General features: G+C 40.9%; 1 protein-coding gene and 1 long non-coding RNA gene across 3 annotated transcripts in view; one reads left to right on the forward strand and one right to left on the reverse strand.

Moving 5' to 3' along the window:
* The first annotated feature begins 84 nt into the window (after positions 1 to 84).
* On the forward strand, positions 85 to 19,696 carry LOC137661852 (uncharacterized). Its single transcript, XR_011047909.1, has 3 exons — positions 85 to 293; positions 9,655 to 9,759; positions 17,383 to 19,696. It is a non-coding gene; the product is annotated as an uncharacterized lncRNA (long non-coding RNA).
* Positions 4,236 to 20,469, reverse strand: part of PPP4R3A (protein phosphatase 4 regulatory subunit 3A) — a 54,297-nt gene continuing 38,063 nt past the window's right edge. Inside the window, exons 12-16 of one of the 2 annotated variants that reach the window (XR_011047908.1) lie at positions 19,175 to 19,317; positions 16,517 to 16,707; positions 15,776 to 16,002; positions 12,964 to 13,459; positions 4,236 to 5,486 (exon numbers count right to left, since the gene is read on the reverse strand). Coding sequence is in view for 1 of the 2 variants with exons in the window: in XM_068397502.1 (XP_068253603.1) it covers positions 13,346 to 13,459; positions 15,776 to 16,002; positions 16,517 to 16,707; positions 19,175 to 19,317 (675 nt within the window). In the remaining variant the exon portion in view is untranslated. Of the gene's footprint in view, positions 5,487 to 12,130; positions 13,460 to 15,775; positions 16,003 to 16,516; positions 16,708 to 19,174; positions 19,318 to 20,469 lie in introns of those variants that run through there. The other variant, XM_068397502.1, reaches the window with a different exon arrangement.

Here is a 20,469-nt window from a genome sequence, read left to right on the forward strand (position 1 = left end):
GAGAGGCACGGAGAGGGTCGGCGCCGGCCAATGGGCGGCGCCCCTGGGCGGCCGCGGGGTGGGGGCGGGCGGGGGCGGGCCGCGGTTCGGAGCCGGGGGTTGCCGTGGCGTGCGGTGCCCGCCTCGGCTTCGCTCTCCCGTCGCGGCTCCCGGGAGCGGCCGCCCCCACCCGCCGCCGTCCGGCTTCCAGGCAGCCACATCCCCCAGCCGAAAGTTTGCGAGAGGGGCAGCGGCGGCGTCTGTCCGCCCTGGGCGGCCGGCCCCAGCGGGGCGCGGAGCCCAGGAGGTGGGAGGTAAGAGGTAGGGGCGGCGGCCCCGCTCCCCCCGCGGCTGCGCCTCGTTCCCCCCGGTTGAACCGAGGCACCCCGCGGCGGGGTCAGCCCGCGACTGGGGCGGCTTTGGGACAGTGCCGTGCGCGGTGATAGCTGCGCGCCCGCCTGCGGCCGTGGCGGGGAGCTGAGCCCTCCTCTGCGGGGGAGCAGAGCCAGTGCGGAGCGCTAACGCGCTGTTGTCAAGTTTATGCTTTAAAAAGCGCGAAGCTACCCATGAAGTACTTCAGCAGGCGAGGACAGTTTTAGAGGTGCTTCAAAACGTGCAGTATAAACCCCTTATTGCAGCACAAAAACCTGAAAGGGAAAAACTTCACGAAAAAGGAGAGGCACAACCTGTTGCGTGCGCGTTTGAAATAAACTGGAGCAAGGTGCAAACGGCGCTTCCTCAGCGCTGGTTCCCAGCGCGCCATGGCGTGGCAGGCGCTGCTGTGGGGGAACGGTGCCGAAATGGGTGGTGTGAGCGGGTCGGAGAGGGGCGGCGTTTGCTCGGGGCTGCGGCGCCTCGCAGCACGGCGGGCGCGGTGCTGCCGGAGCGGGGGCAGCCGTCGCGGAGCGGTGCTGCTGCCAAGGGTGGGAATTGTTTTGCTGCCGGGGCAGAATTTATTCAGTCGTTGGTTAGAACAAAAAATAAATATATCGCAGGTAATCTGGATGATTACTGCTTTATTTATAACAGTTTCCGATTTTGAGGCAATAGTAATTTAGCCATGAAGTTGAACCATGCGCGGTGTTACCTAGCGACGTTGGGGTTTGCTAGGGTTGTGTTTGGCAGCTTGCTCTGATTTTCACAGATGCGGTCTTTTGTCGCTGGTATTTATCGGTCTTTGCATCAGCCATTTCTTAATGCATTTTGCCTGTTTCTTGTTTGATCATACTGAACTCGCAAAACACATTTTGGATCTTATACAGTCAGGCAAACCGTACCTGAAATGCTGTTTGTTATTAACCACTTAATCGTCCATGCGTGTTTTTGGGAAGGGAGGTGGGTCTACGTGTGCCTGTGGGTCGGCTGAGGGGGGCACGCCTGTTTTGCCTGAGGGACCTGAGCAATTTGCAAGCAGTTACTAAATGATATTACAGGGGAATGGCCCTAAATTAGCAGGTGAACATGCTATTTAAGACATGTGATTTATTTTTGATCCTCAAACCTGTAGACCAAGGAAGGGTAACTCCTGGTTGCTGGCTGGACCTGGCCCATGTGAACTGTCTCTTGTTGACAAACTAGTACAGCTGTTTCGCTCAAAGTTTCTTGAGAGGATGTACCAGGAGGGTACAAATCCTTGAACTAACCTTTTATTGTGCGAATGGTGTAGTCCAAGTGTTTCTGAACCTGGAAAGAAGGAAGGTCTGCAAGGAAACCATCTGTTGTAGCTGGAAGGAGAAATAGGTATGCTTTTGAGTGTAACAGCTCCTGCTCAGGGGTGGAGAGAAAGAGAAGAATAGTGAATAATTTCTCAACACTTCAGAGAGATGGACTGCTATACTTTAACTTCTTGAAGCCTTATGATCTCCTGTTTTGTGAACAGATTTCATTAAATAAAATTTTAAAGCTGTTACTGCAGTACTTACACCAGAGGACAGGTGTGTTAATAAACAAAGTCAAAAGAAAAATAGCTTAATATTTGAAAAATGTATAGTCCCCTTCAGAGAAGACAGAATACAAATGCAAGAATGCTTTCCTACTTTTCACAACTTGGATGCAACTTGTTTGTAGGAGTACCCCTCTAGGAATCTGTCACGGTTTAAAGCTGGGCCGGCTATTAACCTGGTGGCAGATGCTCTCTGTTAGCCCTCCCCCCCCCCCACCCAAAGGGAAAGGGAAAAGGGAGAGAGACTTATGGGTTGGAAAGTTAAAACAGTTTTAATAAACTATAATAATGAAAAAGAGTATAATAATAATATAAATAATCAAATATATACAAATATATATAAAACCAAGATCAAGAGCTTGGAAATCCTCCTCAGGCAGAGTTGCTCCCCCCAGCACGGGCAGAGGGGAAAATGCAGTAGCTCTCCCTGCCATCACACCTGCAGGCTTTTAACTGGAGAATTGGCAAAGCTGGTACCAATCAGTGGAAGACAGGAGGGCCCCTCCCTCCTGGGCCCCACCTCCAGGAGGCAGTGGGTTAGTGATAAATAGGAAAGTGAGAATGACGTGTATGGGATGGAATACCTTGTTGGTCAATCTTGGGTCACCTGCCCTGTCTGCTCCTCCCTGCAGGTGCGACCCCCCTTCGGCTCTTCACTCGTAAGCAGTGAAGAATTTAGCAGTGACCTTGGTTTCTTTAATTGGCCTGGTTTGGGCCAAACCAGGACAGAATCATAGAATGATTTTGGTTGGAAAGGACCTTTAAGATCATCGAGTCCAATCGTAAACCTAACACTACCAAGTCCACCACTAAACCATGTCCCTAAGCACCACATCTACTCGTCTTTTAAATCCCTCCAGGGACAGTGACTTCACCACTTCCCTGGGCAGCCTGTTGCAGTGCTTGACAACCCTTTCGGTGAAGAATTTTTTCCTGATATCCAATCTAAACCTCCCCTGGCACAACCTGAGGCCATTTCCTCTCGTCCTATCACTTGTTACCTGGGAGAAGAGACTAACACCCTCCTCGCTACAAGCTCGTTTCGGGTGCTTGTAGACAGCAATAAGGTCTCCCCTCAGCCTCCATGAATGAAATGAAGCAACAGTTGCATGGTCTGATGTAGGTGTTGCCAGTAGTGAGAGAACTGAAAGGGAGCGCACACTAAGCTTCTTCCCCAGGAAATCTTCCCGGGGATGCTGTGAGGTGCCAAGTGCTCGCACGTTATTCGAGGGTACTGCCTGTGTTACAGAAAGTATTTGGCCTCCAGCAGTAGCACAGCGGGTGCTGGAGATGCAGCCGCAGAAGCAGCGGCGATGGGGACGGGGATGGGGTTGGGGCTGCGGCCGCCGTGGGGGCGGCGGGCGGGCGCCGGGCGCCCTCTGCCGGTAGCGGCCGGCGGCGCAGGCGGCGCGTCCCGCCCGGGCCGGGCCGGGGCGGAGGGCGGGAACGGGGCGCTGAGGGTCTGGCGGGCGGCTGCGCTCTCGCCTCTGGTGCTGGAAGCAAAACAACAGTAGGAAATAACGCTCGCCTTGTTTTGAAAAGCGGTACCACTGGTGTGGCGTGTAAAATACTGTTAAACTCCTTCCCCACGCATGACAAGGGGAATCGAAGTGCTGCGAGGGCCTAGAGCCCGCAGCTGAGGAGCGAAGAGCTGAACCACCGTGGGAGACACGCAGAGAAATGCTGAACCGGGGGTCTGCCGAAGCCCCCGAGCCCCCCTGCTCTCTTGAGCTGCAAACTTCAAGCTGGCCACACACGAGCACTGCGTGTTGGTAAAACCCTGCCGACCTGAAGAGGAACAAGACCAGGCTTGCCCTGGAGTCCGGCAAAGTTCAGCCCTGGGTACACAGCGCAGGACTCTGCCTGCCTTGGGCAAAACACACACCCTGGCTCTCAGACCCCCGAACTGCCTATGCTGGGTTTTTAATCCTTGGTAATTCTGTGCCATACCTGTCAGCCCCAGCAAGGTGTGCGCTGCTTCCTCTGTGTTCTCTCCAACTGTGACTTAGCATTTATAGTACGAGCACTTTTATTTACCCACCTTGTGTTTCACCAAAGATGTAGCTTGTAAAACCTCACCTGCCTACTACAGGTCAGGTTCTCATTTCTGGTGGTACCTGAAGCTGCCGCCTTCCCACAGCAGACAAAACAAAATAAATGCCTGTGAATATGTCCAAGAAAATCAAATAAACACCTGTGAATAAATCCAAGAAAGTTCAGATCCAGATATGTACGTGCTATTGCATTTGGAAACCATGCTTCTTACAGTAAAGAAATTACAAACATTTGTAATATTTAATTTTAATGTGATTTGCAACAACTTTCTTTTCATACCATTCGCACATGGTCAGCTTTTAACTAAAACCATAATTATCAAAGAAGGAAGAAGCACCAGAACAACGTTTTAAACCACATACAAAGGTACAAGCAGCTAAAGACACCAGGATGTTTAATGCCTCTGTTATCATCCTGTGTGTTTCTAAAGCACTCTTTGCAGCCACAAAGCTCTCCACTCTCAGCAACACAGTCCACAGAAGGCAATTTCTAAGCTCAAGCATTTCCAAATGTTCCCTTAGGCTGACTGTAAATGGCATGATTCACCTCCCTCAGACTGTCCCCTAGCAACGGTTACAACCATCAACAAAGCTCCACCATTCATCTGCTGTCCGAAGTGTAAGTTGCCGAGGGATGGGAATAACAGAATTTTCAAAGTTACACGAGTTAAACTCATGATAATCAGGAAAGGGCTTTTTCTCCTCCTTTGCTTGGGACTGTTGTTAAGCAGCTTTCTTGTAAATATGACTTTACTGTTCATCCACCAACTTCTCTGCTATGAAGCAAGTTTACTTTAAATGGACTCTGGAGCTGTAAACAATGGGTGCCAGGAAAGAAAGAAGGTGGCCAGAAGATAGCTTTGCTCCTCCCGATACCCAGTTCTGAAATGCTGTTTTCAATATTGTTCATTTTGTTTGAACAAAGGGGGTAAAGAAACTGTGTTAGAGAAATCTGAATGAAAATAAAAAGAAACAGAACTGTTATGTGCTACCAAAACACAAACAAAAACCCAGAAGTATTTGCTTATGTGCCTTAGATCAATCTGAATGCGGGGGGGATGCTGGTGATTTACAGAGTCTCTGTGGCTGGTATCTGAAAGAAAACATTCAGAAAGAAACTCCCAGAAAACCTAGCATTAACCTTTGATACAGGGCGGGATATTCATTCAGTGCTGAAATTTAAGCCAGCTGCTTAGGCTCCCAACAAGATTAACATAATACAGAATATAAAATACAAAGAGAGAGAGTTTGGGCAGAATATCTCATAAACATCTGAGTCCACAGAGGATAAACACAGTCAAATACATGAGAAAAACTTTAAAGTTATTACTGAGCAAAAGATATGGGAAGAAGATGAAGGAGCAGCAGTGGTTTATAGCTCTTTGCATAAACTTGAAAGCAAGGGCAGAGTACTCGCATCCCAGGCAGATAGGAATGATGGTGTAACCTCCTTGACTTGAATCCTTCAGAGAAGTAACGAGTGCCACAGCAGCAGAGGAGTGCTCATCAGCCTGAAAGAAAAGAGAACAAATTAATTTGTTAGACTCATAAGCTAAATAGGTGCTAGAAACAAAGGCTGGTTGTGGTGATCTAAAGTGGTGAGCTCGGGTACAGGACTGTGGGAACTACACGTCTGGCGAATCAGAAAAGGTGTCATTTGATGCAGCAGCAGGGAGGGGAAGCTGTTTTGTAGCTTTTAAAGGCACGATAGGGCCTGGTCTGTTGAGAAGGTGAATACTGAAGAGGCAAGGACCAAAATAATTGCGTAAAGGCTTGGGGATGTTATCCAAAAGCTTGGGTTCTCATCAAGGCACAGAACATAACCAAGGCCGATGATTGCCATGTTTGTTCCTCAGTTTCTCTCTCTGTGGCAGGAGGTAAAAGAGGAACTACGCCAGCAGCGTTACTGGGAATCACGAGATGAGTAGAAGAACCAATAGGACCACGCTAGGGGCTGTTACTGGCCTCTCTAAAGGGAAAAAGGGAAGTATAGAAAGATCTATCAAATGGAACATCTTTTGATTATGTTAAAGATTTAATATCTATCAATTCCTATCAATCATCACCAGCAAATGTCCTTAGAAAAACAGAACGTGATTTTGAAGATCCAACACTTTAGGGAATTGTTCATTCTTTAGACTGCTGTTTCGGTGTTTTAGTTATACAAGTGCATCAATATCTATATTGATGACATTGGGGGCTAGGTAAAAATAACAGGCAAGCACAACCAAAGATTTTATAAGCGGTTTTGGAAAGTACTTAGGCTGGTTAGAGCTGAAGAAAAGTGTAAATTCACGTGCAAGGAAACCACCCCAAGGAGAAGTTAACAAAGCCTCAGCAGGGAGGTAGATGGTGGTAGGGCTGGGACCATCACCTCAGATATCTACCAAGAGGAGAACCATTTCTTAGAACAGTGGGGAATGGGGAAATTTGTGTCTGTGCTACCTGCTCAAACAGCGCCCCAAATTCACTTCTGTGTGCGAGTCAGACAGACGCGGGAAGAATTTTAAGAATTTGAGGAACTAATGAAATTAAAGACTCCAGTTTTGAGGCATTGTGACAGAAGGCACAAAACTGAGGTTGTCCAGTGATAAGCCCAAAGAAGGGAGTTAGAGGTAGCTGTTTTACAATAATATGGTAAAAATCAGTGATAAGTGGTTTATGTTTCGTGCATTGACTTAATGTGCTGAAACACAGAAGGTGGCTTTGATTCTAGTTGAATTACGTAGAAGTTTAATCTTATTTAGAGGTCACTGTGAACAGAAACTGACTTTAAATCACCTGGCTTGGCTCACTCTCTTAGAAGTGAGATTATTTTTCAATTACAGAAAACTGTTATTTGAATTATAACACCTGTGTTTCACAGATGCCGTAGTGACTGTAAACTCACTGTAGAGCATACAAGGACTCTACTTTGGTGACGCTACTGTTCAAAAACCATTCTCTTCCTCAGCTGTACATGCCTCTTGCCTGTCCTCATACTCTGATGCGAGACCTGTAGGCAGATTATCAATCAGCGTATCTCAGTTCTCTCACTACTTGATGTAGTAGTAGCTGGGGTGTCCAAAAAGCACAGAGAGATATCAGACACATGTAGTGATTGTATTCCCTACTCTGTACACAGTGTCATATCTGATCTATCTCAGCCATCTAGCCATACTTTGCTAATACTTTACAAAGGCCTGTAGGATACTGCAAGCTGCCAGACATTTGCATATTAGCAGCACCCTAAACCAGCCATGGTGTATTATTACTGCAGTAGAGGAAGCCTTGATGCTCAGTGGGAAAGGTCTATCAACTAAGCAGTTATTAAGAGGTGGGCTACATTGTGATACAGTAGACTGCCTTTTGAATGTCTGGATAATGTCTAGGAATAGATGAGGTGGTGATGTGAATGGTTTAGCTATCGACATCACACATACAGCTTGCAAAGTTCTTTAATTGCCTGGTATGGCTCTGGAGGAGGACAGGCAAGCTGAAGCTTGCTTTTACATTTGTAATAGGTAACTGTAAGGACTCCCCAAAGATGCCAGTGAACCACAAATTCAGGTCTTGTCGAGTGAGATGCTTTGCTCTTCTGGTGAGCAGTTTTATGCCTTCAGTTATAATATGCCGAATGTGACATCTCTGTCTTCTCGTATTCTGGATTTCAATAGCCAGATTTTCTTCCTGCCATCACAGCCGTCTGTAGCTGGCTGTTTTCAGAGCTCTGCAAGAGGCTTCCAAGGGCACTCTGGCAACCACATGGCTTTCTTTGGCTAGTTTTTATTCATCACCAGTAGCCCGTTCATCCTTTCCTTAAAGAAAAAGGAGTTCATTTTCCACAGTCTATGGAAATTTGGTACTTAGTTCTCCTGCCCATGAAAAACAAACATTTACATCTTCCTTGTTTCTTACTGCAGGTAATCTAGACCTTGAAGAGGTAAAAGATTTATCTCCATTTTGAGGCTAAACTCAAACATGCTAAAAGCTGTGCTCTGTTGTTGGTTTTAATCAGCAGTTATTTCTTCAGTAAGAATTGCAGCTTCCAGCTCTCCTGGCTAGTCTACAAAATCCCAACTGATGGCAGCAGAGGGTCACTTCTGTTTTGGGGGAATTGTGGAGGTGGGGGGAGGCATCGGAAGGAAACAAGCTTTTTTCAGGATAAGATGATCTAACTTAACACCGTTTTCAGATGTGTAGAAGCAGACTGGAAATGCAGGGTTTTCTGAAGTTTCTCCCAAATGTTCATTGTTGTTAGCATAGACTTTTGTTGTTAGCATAGACTCCTGTGAATCGGTTCCTCAGGAGCTGCTTCCAGTTACCTCCACATCCCTAGTCACGACATTGATCAGAGATTAACAAATTGCACATCCCTGATCAGCGCGTCCTCCAGGGATCCTTGACCATTCAACACCAATTCAGTGCCAGAGTGAAGGTACAGTGCTGCTGTCTCTGGCCTCACCAGAGGGATGGAAGACTGTACTGAACTCTGCAACCTAACTGCATCAACCTCCCACCTGAACACCACAGCTGTCAAAAGGCCACTCAACATCAGCAGGTTTAAAATAAGCCTTACTGAGATAAGCACACTTTGAAATCAAATTTCCAAGGTTTCAGCCGATAAAGTGTACAACTGAAACATAAGAGAAAGGTCTAGCCTTGTCTGAAAACTCATGAGCATAACGTAAGGGCTCTGGTACGCACGTACTTCCAGAAGCAATGCTAACAAACAGTGATACACACGACTACTGAATACTTCTGAACCCTTTTAGGTGGGCAGCCCACATACAGTATCTTTATGCATGTAATTTAAAGTTGCTTACAAGTGCAGTATCAAAATCAACGTTATTCAGCCTAAAACATCCTGTCTGTATTACAGATGCATATTTTGTGAGCATAATTCCACCCTATACCAAGTAATTTCCAGGTCTCAACCTAAACCACAAACAGTTGTTCACACTGAGCCATTTCAGAGAAGTTCTGAGACAGACACATACAGCTCTGGAAGATGCAACAGAGCGCAGCGAGGCTACCGGCATAGGTCCTAAATCACTGTAAATCAGTAGCTATTGCAGTCATTTGCCAGTAGCATTCTACCTACTTTTTTAATATGATCCACTGGCTTATATATTATTTTTACATAGTTCATAAATACAACTGGCATACAGAACACCACCTCTCCCTCTCCCTTTTTTAGATTGCCTTTTTTTCAGCAGTCTGCAGGGTTTCATTTCAGTTTTGCATAGTTTTATTAATTATATAAAAAACCCACAAGATTTACACGCTCCAATTAATGTGATTGCAACTACAGCAATATTAAATCGAGGTATCAGCTCGCCAGATAGCCAGCCACCTATGAAAATACAGTAAGTTATGCCTCCCTTGCATGAATAGCAGACTTTAAAGTGTGGCTATGGTTGAAAGCCGGCATTATAAATCCTTTCACAGAAAGTTTTGCTGTATTTGCAGCATGCCCTGCCTCCTTTCTGAACTGAACTGTAAGCTGTATATACCTTCATTTCTTCTGGACTCCAAAAAGAGAAAGCAGTAGGAGCAGGTGAAGAACATGCATACAGACAACTTATCTTGAAAAACTCTAGTTGGTGGCAACTCCTCTTCTTTGAGTGCTTGCCTGGTTTTACACTTACGGTGAGGGTGAGCCCAAGCAGTAACCTATCTGGTCTCCTACTTTCACAGCTTACCTGGAATGGGTCTCGATATCCTCAAGGCAGGGGAACTGCAGTACTAGCCCAGACAGCACTACTCCAGGATGACTCTGCAGCTGTAAAATGGTTGATAAAGGTAAGGCTGAACTACGCCCACTTTACAGATGCTAGGAAACATAATTTAGCAAGGCAACCGGTGTAACTTGTGCTGGGCTGAAAGGTAGCTAATTCCCTAATGCAGCCACACAACAGCAATATAAGAGACTCCTCTCAGTTATCTAATTAAACAGTTTCTAAACTTTGCAGAGATGTAAAAACACAGCCAAAACAGATCTGAACAGTTTAATCCTTGGTATGTTAAAAGGATTGGGCCTACCTGACACTTAGTTCCATGACAACATGACTTCTCATCTGGGTGGGCTACAAGAAGTGGATGTAGTTCCATGACAACATGACTTCTCATCTGGGTGGGCTACAAGAAGTGGATGAACAGCCTGACCTTGTTTACCAAGTAGGTATATTACAGACAGGTACATTTTAGAGGCAACTTAGTGTTAGATACACCAGCTTTCAGATCCTTCCACCCTCATGACATAGGAGATCTATTTTTCAGTGACGTGCAGTCTGAAAACCGAAAGCACTGAAAACAGTCGCCCTCTGTGTACAGTGGAAGAAAATCTGGAGGCATTCCAGATTACCTGGAATTACTCTCATTAGTGTAAAGGTGTGCTTCCTTGGAGGACCAGGTACTCTATAACTGAAGAAATATAGGGGCCTGTACTGATCATCCAAGCATGTTGTATCTTGCCTGTATGATACTTAAGGGTCTCCCCTGTAAACCATACTTAAGGATACAGTTAAAACGCAATTAAGATGACTGAGCCGTATTTAATACAATATACACGCAGCTCTCTTGGGATGCGGACAAATGGTATTAAAACTAGGAATAAAAAAAACCCCATCAGCCCAGAGAAAGATCTAGAATGGAACTGTTTCTTAACATAATTTTTTCCATCTCTTAACTCATACCCACATTTTTTTTTTAATATCCACCACTTCTTACAATCCCACTATTTCCTTTTTCTCCTGAAATATATTTCAAAATTTCCATGAATACAAAAGTGAAAGTCACTGGGCAAGAGCATACCCATCACTGTCCGCAGTGCTACTGACTACTTCCTGACTGCTTCCAACTTCCATGAATGCATCATCTAAGTGTAGACATGTCCTGTCAGGCCACAAGCATGAGATCTCTGGGAAGACAACTACCCATCTAACTACAAGTTAGACAGCATTAAAAGATATGCAGCTTAACATTTCACCAGTCCTTTAGAGCTTCATAAAAATATAAAAAGTTCAAAAATATTCCTACTTCCATTACTATTTTGACCAAACCCAGTAACTTAAGGACAGTACTACTTCTGTTAAATGTAATGCTTCAAGTACTGAAAGTCCAAAATCCAAGCTTCCTACAAGTATTGTGAAAGTATCTCAAAGTTTAGAAGACTACAGCATCAAACCCTCCCCTGGAAGTATTCAAGGCTAGGCTGGATGGGGCTTTGAGCAACCTGGTCTAGTGGAGGGTGTCCCTGCCCATGGCAGGGGAGTTGGAACTAGATGATCTTTAAGGTCCCTTCCAACACAAACCATTCTATGATTCTATGATAAACACCAAAAGATCAAGCACTCAGTAGCTGAAAGAACACAAAAAAATAAACAAAAAATGTTCCTTCAACCAACTCAGAAGAATGACTTGCTGAGATATAGCCTGGAGGACATGAAGACGACTATAAGGATAAATTTTGAGAGCTTTATGCTCAAGGAAATTCTGACAGATTGGGAAGGATTCAAATTCAGGCTAATTAAGAAAATTACAGATTTCCTTGTCATGATGTCTGCTCAACCCTGGAAAGTGATTTCAAAGAACTTTTTGAGGAAAAGAGATGGCTAATTGTTTTTCCCTAACACACACTCATTTAAACCTGAAATGACTCATATATATTAATAAAGTCCAAGCGCAAAAGCTTTGACGTTTGTAGTTAGCATAGAATCTGCCATGCAACCCACAATTTTCAGAAACAAAGTGCTAATCTACACTTGGGTGTGATCACGTATGATCCAGCCTCAGATTTTCATTTCTCTTATTTCTATTTGTACGCGATACGTTAATATGTAACATCACAATTGTTGCAACATCGGTGCTTTCAATGTCCAAAAGGAAATCAACTCTTGAAAATATGTGTAAGAAGGGGCCTCTTGTTTGCAAAGGAACTGAATAAACCCCCTTCACAGGAAGCACTGCTGTGCAATCAAAGCCATCTTCTGTAAAAGCAATAAGGAAGCAGGATATAACATTTAGTTTCCAATTAATAACTAAGATTATTTAGAAAGGGGAAAGAATGTAGTCATTGAGTTAGACCCACAGTTTAATTGCTGTTTTTCAATCAAGTATTAGAATAAATTTCAAAAGATGGCATCCTTGTAAAGAGTTTATTCTACAACCATCTTTAATTCAGTAAAACTGGTATTCCAAAGGGAATCAGAGGTTTTAAAAAAACACCACTAATGCCGTTTTCCTTCAGCTTTAATTATTTCTTTTTTATTTTTCTAAGTCAAATGAGTCAATATATTGGTATTCCTAAATCATCCATCTTGCATTTTGATGAGTTAAGTCTACCATCATTGTTCTCAGTTATGAAATTTCGAAGTCTCTTTGGAATACTAATTTCATATCTATAGGTTTCAATTTTTTGATTCCATCCTATTCCCTGAATTTTTTCTCAAGACAGTTGCTGATGTAAAATTTAATATAAAATATTTAGTCACAAAATAGTATTGCTTTTATGCACATTGTGGTAAGATTATTTCTTTTTTTTCCAATAAAAACTATACCATCTTCCATAAAATCCTAAACATATTAAGAACTGTGATGCAAAACAAAATTACACTGGGTGAAACAGGTACCAGCACAACAGTGAGATTATATTACATCAAAAAATTTTAATGGTCCCAAATATATACTCAACAACTAAGCATACACTCAGGGGGGCAAAAAAATTATGACACAAAAGTGACCACATCTAGAATTCCACTCAATCTTTAATCAAGAAGGGACAAACAAATCCCCCACCTCCAAAAAAAAAATTCTGCAAAGGGCAAAGGGAACAGATTAAAAAAAAAAGGAAACTTTATATTCAGCCCTCCCCCGTAGAGGTTTTTAAAACCTGTTGTAGCTTGACTAAAATGTTCAGAATGTACGATTTCAAAGGCAGGTCTCTTTTATACAAAGAAACTGCTGGCATTCTTAACTAGTAAAGAATTATGGCAAAAACTGCCTTGCCTTTTCTTCAGAAGTCTCATACATGGTCCAAGAAAGCATATTCTGATTGTAGCAACTGACCAGCCAATCCAGAGTTCCACTAACAAAACTCCTGCCCTGTTGGCTTTTGTTTGTTTGTTTTGTTTTCCATTTCCTTCCCTGAGAAAAGGGCAATGTGTGGTCCAAGCTGGAGAGATCAAAGGTGTAAGTCTTTCCCCTAAACGAAGTATTTCCCCTTCTTCTGCTCCTTTGAATTGGCACTTGAATGGCAGAAATCCGTTTGTATAGGTTGATCTGTGTCACACACAGTAATTCACAGAAGATTGCTGCTTTGCTGTGGGTTTGTTTTGTTTTTGGAAAAAATAGCCTTCCCCCAACTGATAATGTTCTTCAGCAGTTGCCATTATGATGACTCAAGCTTTGCTTTCTTTGACAAAGGTAAAGTTTCCTCCTTATCTTCATCTTCATCATCCTCTTCATCATCATCAGGATAATCCACAAGCCCAACGAGGCCTCCCTAGAAAGATAGACACAATTACTACAATTAAGAAAATGTTTGCATGTTGATACTTTATGTTTGTATTGGAAAATGATGTTTGCACAGAATATTGCCATAAGCATAATGATTCATGAAGTTTTGAATAAAATGAAGCAGAGCAAAAAGAAATCCTTCAGTATGAATGAAAATGACACTGTCTGAAAAATGTTTAAATAAATAAATCCAAAATGGGGTTTTACCTACCCAACTGGACAGAAATATTTCCAGGTGAAATTTAAGAAAATAAAAAAATCTACAGCTCTATCTGTAAAGATGTAAATTTTTTTTTTACTGAGCATAGCTGACTGCAGCAACAAGCAATCTGGATGCACTTCAGAAACAAATATCATTCAGTTTGAATTATGATACTTTTAGAACACAGTCTGTCTTCACAAAAGCTAGTTTAAATGTGTAGTAACTTAAAATAATTTTTTGTATTATATACTTGAGTGATGTGTACAGGTTACAAAATTTAAAGTACTTGGTAACTGAAAATGAAAGCATATCTAGTAATATTTAAAACTCCCTTATATTGCAAATAACCACAGTTTTTAAGATTAGGCATCTCTGGACCCATGAAGAAGTGGCATGAACTTCAAAAACTTCCTCTAAGTACAGTACATTGCCATTTCTGAAGCTTAACCAGCATTTGACTACAGTGGCAGTTACTGGTACTTTACTCGAAGACCATATTACTTATTCAGGTGTCTAATGATAGGCGTCCAAACCAGAAAATTTCAGCCAACTGTATACCAAAATACAACTCAATAAACAATTACACACATTCTGTACAGTCACATACAACATAACACTGAGGATACTACACACAAAATAACAGGATCAGATAATTACTGAAATACCCAATTTCAACACTGTTTCTAGTTTGCGACTGTGGCACATTTGTAGACAGTGTACGGTACACTGAAAGAAGGTAGCTTATGCCTGAACCCACGAATGGTTTTTCAGTGCACTGCATATTCAGTGTAATCTGACCATTCTTCTTTTGCCACAATGACTTGAAATTTTGGAGCCAATACTGTATTCAATATGCTCAATATATAAAGACTCCATTTCAGATTCAAGGAATTGTACTGTCTCAGAGAGAACAAGCCTCCAGCAGAAACACAGAATAGCCTGAACTAAATTCTAAGCCAATTCTACTCCTTGGTAGGGGTAGGCTTCACTAACTACACTATTTTTTTCATATATGAAATAAATCTGCTTCCCTGTCCTCCACAGAAGGGTTTAGAGGAAGTGTCACTTAGTGCTTCCATCAGCCAAACTCTTCTCTTCCAGGTGTTTTCAACAGAAGGCAATCCAAACACAAATTCTCAAGCCATGTTTGACTATAAGAAAGAAAAAAACCTAAAACCCCATTTGCCTTTACTAGAAGTTAGGTGAACAAGCAGTATGGTGGCATGAAAAAACAAGGACGAATCAGTTATTCCAAGGTTACTTGAGAACTGACACATACCTGACCTTTCAGCAATAGGAACACTTGTTATGAAAGTAAATTATCGTTATCTGAACTACGCTGTACCAATACTACCTTATCTGTCCCCCAGTGCTGAGAAAACACCAGTCATACTATTTCCCTGACTTGGTTTAAATAGAGTTTTAGCCAAAAATCTGTTAAAATCCAACAGCATCCTAAAATGTATTTAAAAATGCTGGGTTTGGATATTCACTGCAAGTTATACTGACTCTTTTAAATGGGCCTTCTTCTTCTACTTCAATATGTTCCAACCCAAAACCAGATGCTATATCACATGGTAAAAAAGTCATGCTAGGATATTAAAAATTTTTTACTTTTTGGCTTACAGCAACCATCCCTCCATAATACAATCTATTTCTTTCACATGTGCCAGTTATATCATTCTGAACAATATTAAAAATGGCAACAGTAGAAATTCTCAATGAGGGTGGTGGGACATTGTGGAGTCTGGCAAAATCTGGCAATGTTTCCAAAGTATTTCTATATTTCTACCTGCCAAATATCCCTGTGCAATTTAACAAAAGTGAAGTGTTGTCTGTATTTCACAGTAAAGATTGCTGCAAACAGTAGCTAGTTGTATGCTTCATACTTTAAGAGTCTGGGTGTTAAAAGAGCTTTTATTTCTCCTTTTTATATACATGTCAGATCTCCTTAAAAATGCTAAAGGCCAGACAAGAAGTACACACAAACCAGACAGTCCATTACTGCTTAACATGTCAGAATTCAAGCAAACCTGAGAGGTGCTAAAGCAAATTCCTAGTCTGTAACAATGAAGTCAACCTAGGCCCATTCAAAATTACCTTAGTTGTAATAGCTGCCGTCTGAGATGTGCTTTTAGAAACTGATCCTGGAGACCCAGGGGACCCTGGGGATCCGGGAGACCCTGGGGATCCAGGCAGATTACTTGCAGATGACTGGCTGGTAAGGTTAGATTTTGTACCACTGGAAAAGGAAAGCTTGAAACTTGGGCTCTGACGACCTGAAAGGTTAGTTTTCAGAAGAACTTCCTTTTCTTCACTCTCTTTTACTGGAGAGAAAAAAATAAACACACACAAAAAAAGCAAAAATAAAGCAATATTATGGAGTGAAACATTTAATTACAAATCACTTTACTGTGTGGGAGAAGTAAAAATACTTTATGTATAACTTGGTAAAGTGAGTCGTTGTAGACCTTTTTTTTTTTTCATACTCCTATACTGCCTATCAGCTCTTGTCATTGGCCAGAAATGAACACTTTTATTCTACCAATGATATCACCTGAACATTTACATTGAAAATTTTGAATTATAAACCTGAATAAAACACAGGAAAACTTGACTATCAGCTAGGATTGTCATTCAAATGCTTTAAGAAATCAACAACAATATTTTGTATTGTTCTGCTTTTAAAGACGAAGGGGTGGTCTACCACCTTGGTGTCCCAATTTCAAAATCTAAGAACTTCAGAATAAATACATGGAAATCCTTCATTGCAGTGGGATTAAAGAATACAAGTTCTGGCTTCTGCATAAGCCATATGGCATTCTTCTTCTCATCACTTACATTTTTTCCTTTCCATGAATTTACTGATAGGGTCCATAATATCTTCATCATTTTTAGTTTTGTCAGAAGGGGGCACCACTGCCTCTCCATCTTCCATATCATCTTCATCAGTATTAAACCACATTTCCTCCTCATCCTCCAGGGTCCTTGCATCCCTTCTGTATCTATGGTTTCTCAAAATGGAGCGCATGCTGCAGAACAGTAAGTTTTAAAACTTTTGATTCAAAAACCAACTCATATTAATAATAAAACTTCTACTCGACATTTACAGTGACAGCTTACAGTACAAATATTGTAGAGCAATAAAAATGCCACCAAATCATTCTGTAATGGGAATCTTTGTATTTTCAATGCAAATATCATTAAAAATTTTTCTTTATAAAGAATCAAATAAAATACAAGTCTGCTAATAGCACATTCAGACTACTCTATCCGTCCAAAATTCTGTAGCTTACAAACAGCACTATGAAAAGTAATTTTAATAAATGTCACTGAAGTTTTGCATTCAGGCTTGGTATAGCAATTTGCACTGGTAAATAAAAAGTTGTCAAACAAAGTTTAGAAATTATAGACTTTTTTTTCTGAAAACACTTTATAACTCATCAGTATTTGGGGTCCAGTGTGTTAAAGGAAAAAAAAACACCACCATCAAAAATCTAACTTAAATGTGACTCTAGTTTAAAATAGATAGATTAAGAAGACAGCTATCTCTTTCTGCCACATCCACCTGTTACAATTTTTGGTCACTATCAGTATTTTCCATTCTTCAGAGCCTTGGAAACAAAGTGCTACTCCTCCCTCCCCATTTGATCTATTATTATTGTTGGTCTATCTCAGCTCCACTTTCCTTTTCTTTCTTCTCACAGAAGCAGTATTATGGTCTTGGAGGAGAGGGAGAGTGATGTGGCACCCTGAAGAACAGGTGGAGGAGAAGTGGAAGAGAGGTTGAAAACACTCTTTTCATTGCTAGACGTTGATTCTAACGGTCAATTTCCAATAAAAGCATGAAACCTTTGACAAATTTTCTGTAGCACTTGTTCAAAATTTACTGGCCACAATGTAAGTCTGAAGCTTAATGTTTTTCATAAAGCCTCTGTTACTGGAATCAAAATGTTAATAATACAATCTGAGCTTATTCTATTTAGAGAAAAGGTCTTGCATTACTGACTGCAGGAAAAAGAAGGGAAAAATTAGGAAATTACAAGGTATTAAATAAGAAGGCTAAATGTACTTTTAAAAATAAATCTAATTCTGAGTAATTTGCTTGCCAACACTATCATCTGGATCCATACATACTGCATCATTTTACACTGCATTTAAATTAAAGTTCTGCTAATAGTGCAGAACTATTACTTAAGTGGCATTCTTCTAAGTACTTTTGTGGCCCATGTCAACAAAATTTTCAGCCTCCTTCCTCACTGAACTATTCTTTGCTAAAATGTGTAAACAGATATATACACAATCACTTAGTTCAACTTAAGCCAAGACAAGACTAATGTTTTACTTCCTATACTGGATGAAAATTACTGAGGGAAGCAGCTGGGTGTTCTTTCCAACACATGCATTAATGTAAGAATCGTAGGCTTGAATTTCACAGCTATTTAAGTGATAAGCTTAGCTGACACAAACCAAAATAATAACATCTCGCCTGTAAAACATTAGTACTCAAAACTGCACATCTCACACATACTCTTGAAAGTGCTTCAACGTTTTAAAACAAATCTATGATTACATTCTCATTTTAATTGTACAAGTCCCAAATTTAAATATTGGTTAAGAAATCTTGTGCCAGGAAATAAAATAACTTAAAGTCTGAAATTTCAAGATGTTCTAGTATGACTAACCAGGATTAATTTTTTAATGTGTTTTCAAACTAATTCAAGACAACAGAACAAGAACAGATTTTGCTAACAATTCTTAAAAGAGTAACTTCACACAAGCAGTCCATTTTGTTTGAATGAAACTACACATAAAAGTAATACCATTTGCCAAAAATAAATGGAGTAAAGAGTCCCAAATTTCCTATTTTTATATACCCTAACCTTTTAACCTCAGGGAACTGTGTACTAAGGAAGGCAACTTTTGCTCTGGCAAACAGAATGAGTAATGCAAGTGTTACATCAGATCGTTTTTTACTCCATTAGCAAATCTAACAGGGACAAACAAGCATCTTCTGAAAATTTCTTTGTATATTCTATTTCTCAATCACTTTGGTAGAGCTTATCTAAGTATCTACTCCCACAACTAACTAAAATAAAAGGAAATCTAATATGGATTTTTGAAGGAAAAATCCACAGAATAATTCACAACTGAACAATCTTTCAAATCAAACAGTGGGAATCTGTTATTTAAGCAAATGAACTTCAGATACTTCATAGGCTTCCAGCCTCATTACAGTAGCGTACATAAGTTTAGAATATGACAACTTAGCGTTATTACTAGGGGTCCAGCAACTGATCTGTTAGCTGAAAGCTGATCAAGAATTTGAAGCAACACATCTGGAAATCACACTATTCATCAAGTAAATTCCACAATGCCTGAGATGCAAGCAGGAGTCTAAATTATTTACATTTCCAACTATCACACAACAACCCACCAACATTTCCAAAACAGAATTAAAGCACTGATATACTAATAAGAGCATTTAGTGCATTCTACCTGTCAAGTTTTGGGTTATCTTGTCTTTCCCTTTGTTGCTCAAATCGTAGTTTCAGTCCTTTGAATGTCTGCACATAATCTACATCTTCCAGTGCCTTCCAGTAATTTTCAATTACATGAGCCGTTAACGATTTTATGTCTTCCTATAGGAACAAACAAAAATAAAGTGACTTATTTTCATTCAAATTAATTTATGTATTACAATATAAAAAGTAACTGAAATGAGAGATTATTTTTAAGCATTCCATAGAAAGCATCATATTAATTAGCTGATATAAAAATGAGTATTATGCATACAAGTGTAGTTAAAAATCTAGAGCTTCAAATATTTGATTAGCGGAACAGGCATAATAGCAGCCATTTTCTAGCAATATCTCCTTCAAAACACATGAATAGAACCTAAAACCCTGGTACCAAAACCAATTCCAGATGGTCTTTCCTACTGTAACTTACAAATATTTTTGTATTGACAGATTAACTGATACCTGTTGTAATCGGTCAATTAAAAATGTTTATGAGATACAGACTTAGCATTCAGATTGTTTTTTTCCTCACTGCAAATAAATTACTTACGTAAAAATAATTATTCAATGCATTTGTTTAGGATGAGAACAAGGAAGATATTTTTCATTAGAAACTAATATCAAGTTTTTCCTTTGTGGCCATATAGTGCTGGTCAAGGTCCTTTACAAAAACCTCCCAACTGTTCTGCTTTTCCAGTTCAGCACTGTGGCTGCCCAAAGCTGCTCCAGACAGCTGAGACTAGCACAGGTCTGCATACTGCAGCAGGAAAATTGCTCCTGTGCATTGTTTGGTTTTCTTAGCACTGCACAGCCCCTGGAATACACTGCAGAATAAACACCTGATTACGATCCACTCAGGACAAGCAAAGCAACATAAATCTTAATACACTGGTTATTTTTTTGTTTGGTTATGTGCTCAAAGGTCACCCCTTACGAATGGTAATACATCAGTAACAACAAAAGCACACTTTTAAAATTTGAGCTCTTTCAGAATAAACCTGAATGAAATAAAATTGAGAAAAATTATTTCCAGATACCAGGAAGTATTCTGGAAATGCAACCTGGGTATCTATGTGAAAAGGAGGATGAGAAAATAAAAGATGATGTATTTCCTCATAGCATGAAGCATAGAATCAGCACACAGTCATGGAGTACCGAAAGACCACAGCACAAAAATCAGGGCCACCTCTATGGATTAACTTTTTTCATAGCTTCAAAACTATTTTTAAATCAACTTTTCCATGATGATCAAGTCATCTCAGTCTTGAATTA

The sequence above is a fragment of the Nyctibius grandis genome, chromosome 4 (assembly GCF_013368605.1).
Source record: "Nyctibius grandis isolate bNycGra1 chromosome 4, bNycGra1.pri, whole genome shotgun sequence".
NCBI lineage: Eukaryota > Metazoa > Chordata > Aves > Nyctibiiformes > Nyctibiidae > Nyctibius > Nyctibius grandis.